Genomic DNA, 8,940 nt, shown 5'->3' on the forward strand with positions numbered 1-8,940 from the left:
GCTAGTGGAACCACATTTTATATTTTTACGCATGTATATTATTTATAAACCATTTAACAAGCATTAAATAAGTTAAATTAATAACTCCATGATGTTGCATCTAATGAAGCTGAAATTTTTATCACATATCAAACATTACACGAATAGTCTATGATAAAAATTTCACATAAATTGAGCACAGAATCTACAGATATAAATTAAACATAGAAAGCCCTAAACAAACATAGATATAAATCTACAGCAAAAACTTTGAACTAATACATGCCATATTATGATTCTACTATATAGATCTACTTACAATGATTCCAAAACATCTTCATTTTCTATTTTATGATTTTCTATGAATTACTATGCAATTTAGAAGCTTTCAGCCTATTTATGCATAAAGGAAAAAAGATTAACAGGAAAAGGAAAAATACTTTATCAGCTAGACCCCTGAACTTTTCTAGATATGAGCAACACTATTCATATGAGTCTACAGCTTTGCATCTAGAACCACAAAAGAGTTTCTATTTCCATTTTACTCCCTCTCCTTCATCTCGACACATAACCGAGCAAAGCCAATCGGGGAGGCCGGAATCCGGCGAGGTGGCCACCGGCAGCGAAGGGGGTCGTCGTCAGCGATGAAGTGGTAGGGGAGCCATAGGGGGCCCGCGCCCTTCCATGGAGGGGCTCGGCTCAGACCGAGCTAGCCCGAGGCAACCTAGCCAGCAAGCCCACGGCTCGGCGGCAGAGCAGAACGGCAATAGGGTGCCCCAGTGGCGTAGCTAGACCAAATTAGGGTTGCTCCACGTGCAGCATGGCACGACGATGGTGGTGGCGGCTGCTAGGCACAAGGAGATGCGGAGGCAAGGAGACACAGTGGCGGGAGCTTTGCTCGCCGGCCATGGCTATGCGGTCATGGCGGATGCATGCTCTGGGGCACTAGAGCGAGCGCAGGGACGAGCAGAGAGGCAAGTGCGAGTGGCAGAGAGGAAGCTAGGACTCGGTGTTGGGTCTCAACGTCCAGACCGACACGAGGGAAGGCAGGGGAGCATGGCATCCATGGTGGGGACACGGTTGGTGCATGGTCACCACAAAGGCATTCCCACGAATAGGTGATGTGCATCGTGTGCCTACCTTCGGGTTCAAAAATGGCATATTCAGCTTGGATTCGGATCTTGGCCCAATTACAAAACTTGCTTCCTTCCTGATGCTCTACAACTTTGATTTGGGATGCACTGCCATTAGTGCTATGGATTAGTGGGTAATTACACCTCAAGTTGATAGTGTTAGCGCAAGGATAGTGGTCACGAAAACTCGCTTCCGAAGGTCCAAACTTGGTCAAACTCTGTCCAACTTGTTACCAGACCTTCTTCATGGAATTAACTCCAACTTTTATTTTTGGGTCAACTCAAGTTGCTTAACGAAAACACGAGAACGTGGCATGTCAACCGTCATGTCCTTGCCGGACAAAGCTCCCAGACTTAGAATTATTTAGAGACTGAAAAATAGCAGCTAATTCAATATTTGAGCCTCTGTTTGACTTTTTTCCAAACTGATTTGGCTCTTGATCCCAAAACAAAGTTTGTAGCACACAAACTAAGCTACCACTTTCATTTAAGGTCAAACTTCCTATCTATCGATGCGGGACCCACGGGATACCCCGCAAGGAAGGGAGAAGACCTAGTCTAATTAGGATTCTTCCCCTGTAATCTTAGTAGCAGTATTACTCTGTAATCCTACTAGGAACTCTCATTGTAAACCAACTAGGACTCTGGCCTCCTGACTATATAAAGGAGGGCAGGGCTCCTTAGATAGGGAGTTCAAGACAACAATTGTACAACACAATACTTTACAATTAATCCAACGCAAAGGCTAACGCCTGACTGGACATAGGGCTATTACTCGATCAAAGATCGAGGGTCCAAACCAAGATAAATTCGACTATCTCTTGCGTTAACCGTCGAGTTCCGCATACGCTAAAGTCCAAACAATACTGCCCTGGGTACTCCTGTGGTAGGCTATCGGTGGTCAAACATCGACAGCTGGCGCACCAGGTAGGGGCTTTTGGCGAATTTGCATCTAAGAGCTCGATGGACCTCGACAGCATGATCTTCTCAACGGGATCAACTTTCATCTTCAGCTCATGGATCTACAAGGCGGATGACTAATGGCAAGCTCCAAAGCTGTCTCCTCGAAGATTCAAATCACCATGAAGACTATTCTATTTCGGCGACTATGACAAATTAAATCTCCAGAAGATTCGCGCAGCTCATGATGTCCGATTCAACTCAGGTTTCATGGCTTTGTGCATCTGATTCAAACTCGTGTTCCGCTTCCGAAATGAAGTCTTATCTGAGTTCTTTTAGAAAACTGAGTTCTTTTCTAACAAAGCTCCAGAACATGACGTCAACTCATTAAGAGTACTACTCGGAGTTCACTGAAAATGCTTCAAAGAAGTCGGGTCCTCTTCTGTTCGGACTCCACAACATGGCAACACCTTATCAGACATGGCACGAAGGATCCATCTATCTCGCGCTTAGAATGCCACTGAAAGGAGCCTAGGAAGGTCTTGTTTTAACTATAACATCTCAAGACTACATCATTCACTGGCCAGGGTACTGTTCCTGAGGGTGACAGGCACCCAACTAGTCAACGATACGTCAACAACAATTCTACCCTACCAAGAAGGAGATTCGATCTATGACCTTGAAACTTCTACTAAAGTTATTAATAGTTCTGGCTGTACGGAAATCAATGATGATGACAGAACAACTCACGCTAGAGAAGTATTGATGATTCGCCATCCTCGATCACCATTGATCCCCTAGAAGCACCCGACGTAAGATCTTCAAATGAATCCAAATCCAACATATCACCATTTATCCAGGGGCACGATGGTGAGACTGAAAGTCAAAAGTAAGCGAGGGAAAAAAGGAATAAATTGAAACAAGGACGTCAACACCGTGCTAAACAGCGAAAGGACATTTGGATCAAATATGAATCAAACCTAGCCGAGTACAATAGAACAAAATTAGAACTGAGAGGTCGAAGAAGGACGAGCGGCGAATACACCCTACGATAAGATGTAACATCCCGGCCCAGGGCTTAACAGGATTAATAGGATACTCATACCAATAAGTTACAACTTCTTTTCCGAAAGCCCATCTACAAATAACTCTGAGGTTAAGCGTGCTTGGCCTAGAGCGATGGTTGACCGACCGGGAAGTTCTTCTTGGGTGCGCACAAGTGAGGACAAAGTGCACAGAAAAGACCTGTGTTGGTTTGTGAGGGCTCGTCTATATCCTAGAGAAGCTACCAGATGTAAGCGGGCCCGGCCTTGTAGAGGCGGGACGTTATAGAATGGTATCAGAGCCAACTCTCGCGGTTTCATAGGCACGTGTGTCACAGTTGCGTAGGCATGGTGTGCATGGCTGGTGTGGATTCAGCGTGGTCACACAACATGGCACATGCGCTGGCTCTGGACACACGGACGTGGCCAAGAGAGGACTGCTCCTAGGCTTGGGATTGATCGACAAGGACGTCGATCTCTTAAGGGGGTGAGGATGTAACATCCCAGCCCAGGGCTTAACAGGATCAATAGGATACTCATACTAATAAGTTGCAACTTCTTTTCCGGAAGCCCATCTGCAAATAACTCTGAGGTTAAGCGTGCTTGGCCTGGAGCGATGGGTGACCGACTAGGAAGTTCTTCCCGGGTGCGCACGAGTGAGGACAAAGTGCGCAGAAAAGACCTGTGTTGGTCTGTGAGGGCAGTCTATATCCTAGAGAAGCTGCCAGATATAAGTGGGCTCGGCCTTGTAGAGGCAGGACGTTATAGAATTTGATAAAAAGTTTTCTCGTCCTCAATTTCTCTTACTTCCTTGATGCTCAATTTAAAAGTTTTGGTCCAAAATAGGCTCCTCCGTTCATAAGGTGCATCCCTATGTGTGGAACACTAGTCCGTTGTGTGATTTGGTGCATGTGCAAATGAATGATTTGGATCTTTGTAATGATTGTTGGTGTGTTGTTAGCCATAAGACTACAACGACATCATTTGTTTACCAGTTTTATTTTATAGTTAGTTGGGGTTTTCTTTCAATCCTATTCTCACTCTTGTCCATGATCATATCAGATGGTGAACACCAGGAGAGGCTGTGGCTCTGGAGGTAATGATCCGAACAACAACCCCCTAGGCAATGATCCCAACAACAATGCCCCAAACCCTCCACCACCAGTTTATGATCCAGTTCAAATGGCAGCAATGCAAAATCAGATGATGCAGACCATGGCTCAGATGATGACTGCTCTGCAACAGATGGCTCAACCCAATCTTGCTCCACTACCTCCACCACCTCGCCAGGAAGACACTCTCAGGAGGTTCATGATGACTTAGCCTCCAATCTTCAAGCATGCTGTGGAGCCAATGGATGCAGATGATTGGCTCCAGACCATTGAGAGCAAGTTGGAGATTGCTCATTGTGTGGGTCATGATCGAGTTCTATATGCCGCTCATCAACTGCAAGGTCGGGCCAAAGATTGGTGGGCTACCTACACTGCTACCCATCCCAATGCTCAAGCTATCACTTGGCAGGAGTTCTGTCAGAGTTTTCGTTCTCATTATGTGCCTTCTGGTGAAATCAAGGTGAAGCGCAAGGAGTTTCTAGAACTCAAGCAAGGCTCAATGTCAGTTCATGAATATCTCACTAAGTTCACATAGTTGTCCCGTTATGCCTCTAGCAATGTCGACACTAATGACAAGAAGCAAGACTATTTTAGAGATGGTTTGAACCCTGGGATTCGCTATGCTCTGTCCTCCAATGAGTATGACACCTTCCAGAAGCTGGTTGACAAGGCCTTTACTGTTGAGAGAGAAAGGAAAGTTCTTGAGGTTGATCGCAAGAGGAAGATAGGCTTTTCAGGGTCAGTCTTCTAGTAGTAACACTCGCCCCCACTTCAACCAACCTAGCCAAGTTGTGCGCCAGGGAGGTCAGTATCAACAGTAGCAACAGCAGTGAAACTTCAACCAGGGATCTAGCCAATACAAGCAGTAGACATCAACTCAATAGTAGCAACGCCAGATGGTTCAGATCCAGTAGCAGAACCGCTCAACTCAAGGGACTAGCAACATTGGTCCTTGTTTTAAATGTCATCAGATGGGGCATCTTGCCAATCGGTGCCCGTTGAAGCAGCAAGACCAACCAACAGCTCAGAATGGGAACCAAAATTGTAATGGTGGACAACCTCAGCAGCAAGCTCGACAGAATTACAGTCAGGGCAAGGTTAATCATATCGCTATGGAATCAGCTCAACAAGCCCCGGATGTTCTAATTGGATATGTTCTCTATCAACTCCAACCCTATTACCGTATTGTTTGATTCTAGAGCTTCACATTCATTTATATCAACACGATGCGTAGCACGATACAACATGCCTGTGCTTTTGATGAAAAACAATTTATTAGTTGCTTCTCCTAGAGGAGAAATGATATCAAGGCATGTATGCCCAAGACTAAGTATAAACATAAGGGGGGTAGAGTTTCTTTCCAACCTCATTGTTCTGGACTCCAAAGGAATTGATGTAATTCTGGGAATGAATTGGTTAACCAAGTACCAAGGGGTGATTGATTGTGCTCAGAGATTGATCAAGATGCAGCACACAAATGGAACTGAGGTTGAATATCAAGCATGGTCAGAACCAATCGACGAAGTCAAACTCAACCAAGCCAACATAGTTGTGGATATTCGAGTGGTCCAGGAGTTTCCAGATGTCTTCCCTGAGGATCTACCAGGTATGCCACCATATCGTGAAATTGAGTTTGTTATTGAGTTAGTCCCAGGAACTGCACCTATTTATAAAAGACCATATAGAATGGATGCAAATCAATTAGCTAAGCTAAAAGATCAAATCCAAGATCTCTTAGATAAAGGGTATATACGTCCTAGTACATCTCCATGGGGAGCCCGTGTTATCTTTGTTCCAAAGAAAGATGGGGGTACACGAATGTGTGTTGATTACCGTGCATTAAATGAAGTTACAATCAAGAACAAGTATCCTCTCCCTTGCATTGAAGATTTATTTGACCAATTGAAGGGTGCATGTGTGTTCTCTAAAATTGACTTGAGATCGGGGTACTATCAATTAAAGATTCGAGCATCAGATATTCCTAAAATAGCTTTTGTTTCTCGTTATGGGTTATATGAGTACATAGTAATATCTTTTGGGTTAACAAATGCTCCAGCATACTTTATGTATCTTATGAACAAGGTCTTCATGGACTACTTGGACAAGTTTGTTGTGGTGTTTATTGATGACATTTTGGTATTCTCTAGAAATGAGGAAGAGCACGAAGAACATTTAAGATTGGTGTTGCAGAGGCTGAGAGAGAATCAACTATATGCAAAGCTTAGCAAATGTGAGTTTTGGTTGAAGGAGGTCTCCTTTTTGGGTCATGTCATCTCAGAAGGAGGAGTGTCAGTTGATCCAGGTAAAGTGAGGGATGTTCTAGAATGGGAAGCGCCCCAAAATGTTAGTGAAATTAGAAGCTTCTTGGGAATGGCTGGATATTATCGGCGTTTTATTGAAGGGTTCTCGAAGATAGCAAGGCCTATGACCAAGTTGTTGGAGAAAGGATCAAGGTTTGTGTGGACAGTAGAATGTCAGGCCAGTTTTGATGAACTGAAGAAGAGATTAACTTCTGCTCCTAGTCTTAATCATGCTAGATGTTTAGAAAAGTTTCTCTGTTTATTGTGATGCTTCGCAACAAGGTCTAGGTTGTGTTCTGATGCAAGAAGGTCATGTAGCAGCTTATGCCTCGAGACAGCTTAGAAAGCATAAAGTGAATTATCCAACTCATGATTTAGAGTTAGCGGCAGTAGTTCATGCTCTAAAGATCTGGAGACATTATTTGATTGGGAAGAAGACTGAAATCTACACAGATCATAAGAGCTTAAAGTATATTTTCACTCAGCAAGACTTGAATCTTCGACAACGTAGATGGTTAGAACTGATAAAGGATTATGACTTGAATATCAACTATCATCCAGGCAAAGCCAATGTGGTTGCAGATGCATTGAGTCAGAAGAGCTATTGCAATGTGTTGGAGTTACAGGAACAACGACCTGAGTTGTATGAGGAGTTTGCTAAACTCAACTTAGGCTTTGTATCCAACACTAAAGTGATTGCCATGGAAGTAGAGTCTACATTGGAACAAGATATCCGCAAGGGTCAGTTGATAGATGAGAAGATCATAGAGATCAACGGATTGATTAAAGAGGACAAAGCCCCAGGATTCACAGAAGATGAACAAGGTGTGTTATGGTTTAAAGGAAGGATTTGTGTCCCCAACATAAAGTCAATTAAGGAGTTAATTCTGAGGGAAGCACATGATTCAGCATACTCTCTACACCCTGGTAGTACAAAGATGTATAATGATCTCAAGCAGCAATTTTGGTGGTACGGCATGAAATGAGAGGTAGCTGAGTATGTGGCGTTATGTGATACTTGTCAACGAATCAAGGCTGAACATCAAAGACCCATAGGTTTGCTACAACCACTAAAAGTTCTAGAGTGGAAATGGGAAGAAATAAGTATGGATTTTATAGTTGGCTTACCTCGTACACAGTCGGGTTATGATTCTATATGGGTAATAGTGGATAGGTTGACAAAGGTGGCTCATTTCATCCCAGTCAAGGAGTCATATCGAGGAGCTCAACTTGCAGAGTTGTATATGTCGCGGATTGTGTGTTTGCATGGCGTGCCCAAGATCATAGTGTCAGACAGAGATACACAGTTTACGTCACGGTTTTGGAAACAACTGCATGAATCAATGGATACTCGATTGAATTTTAGTTCAGCATATCATCCATAGACGGATGGTCAGACAGAGAGAGTCAATCAAATTCTAGAGGATATGCTGAGAGCTTGTGCCTTACAGAATAGCAAAAGTTGGGATAAACATCTACCTTATGCAGAATTCTCCTACAATAATAGTTATCAAGCAAGTCTTAAAATGGCACCATTCGAAGCCTTATATGGGAAAAAATGCAGAACTCCTTTGTTTTGGAACCAAGTTGGGGAAAGAAAGGTATTTGGTCCAGATGTTATAAAAGAAGCCAAGGAACAAGTAAAAGAAATCCGAAACAACTTAAAGACAGCTCAGTCTAGACAAAAAAGTTATGCAGATAAAAGACGACAAGAGTTGACTTTTGAAGTGGGAGATTTTGTATATCTTAAGGTGTCACCGTTTAGAGGTCTCAAACAATTCAATGTTAGAGGAAAGCTTGCACCAAGGTATATCGGTCCATTCAAGGTGATTGATAGGAAAGGAGTGGTAGCCTATCAGCTAGAACTGCCTTCACAGCTTTTAGGGATACATGATGTGTTCCATGTATCACAATTAAAGAAGTGCTTAAGAGCCCCTGAAGAACAGTTGCCTCTTGATGAACTTAATATAAGAGATGATTTGTCTTTCTAAGAACCTATCAGAATTCTGGAAATCTCAGAAAGAGTTACTCGGAACAAAAGAGTAAAAATGTGCAAAGTTCAGTGGAAGCATTATTCAAAGAAAGAAGCCACTTGGGAAAGAGAAGATGATTTGAAGACAGAGTTCCCTCATCTCTTTGACAACCTTTCTAAATCTCGAGGGCGAGATTCATCTTAAGGGGGGTAGGTTTGTAACACCCGGACTTTTTAATTTTTGCAAGTTTCTAAATTTGGATAGAACTAAAGTAGAGATATGACCAAATTTGTAGTTGGAGGAAAAACTATTTACAATTAAAAACTCAATTCAACATAGGCTTCAATTGTTTTGTTGCATTCATCCCATTTGCATCTTGGTTTTATGATGTGATAACTTTCAAAACACGTTTAGGAGTCGTTTCGAGTCCCCCGGGAATTTTCTCGCTTTTCCAGGAATTAAATTCCTTTTTCCCACAGCTTAATCTTTTTATTGAAACC

General features: G+C 43.0%; 1 protein-coding gene across 1 annotated transcript; it reads left to right on the top strand.

The window, feature by feature from the left end:
* The first annotated feature begins 4,408 nt into the window (after nucleotides 1–4,408).
* On the top strand, nucleotides 4,409–4,918 carry LOC136550671 (uncharacterized). The gene is made up of 2 exons (XM_066542286.1): nucleotides 4,409–4,668; nucleotides 4,723–4,918. Exons 1-2 carry the CDS (start codon nucleotides 4,409–4,411, stop codon nucleotides 4,916–4,918), a joined length of 456 nt encoding a protein of 151 aa, XP_066398383.1.
* Nucleotides 4,919–8,940: the final 4,022 nt, after the last annotated feature.

The sequence above is a fragment of the Miscanthus floridulus genome, chromosome 4 (genome assembly GCF_019320115.1).
Source record: "Miscanthus floridulus cultivar M001 chromosome 4, ASM1932011v1, whole genome shotgun sequence".
NCBI lineage: Eukaryota > Viridiplantae > Streptophyta > Magnoliopsida > Poales > Poaceae > Miscanthus > Miscanthus floridulus.

Bases quoted from the DNA above. Each gene is read 5' to 3' on its own strand.
- LOC136550671 (XM_066542286.1), top strand. From the start codon at position 4,409: ATGGATGCAGATGATTGGCTCCAGACCATTGAGAGCAAGTTGGAGATT. The intron at 4,669-4,722 runs GTCAGTTCATGA...TTATGCCTCTAG, and splicing joins GAACTCAAGCAAGGCTCAAT to CAATGTCGACACTAATGACA.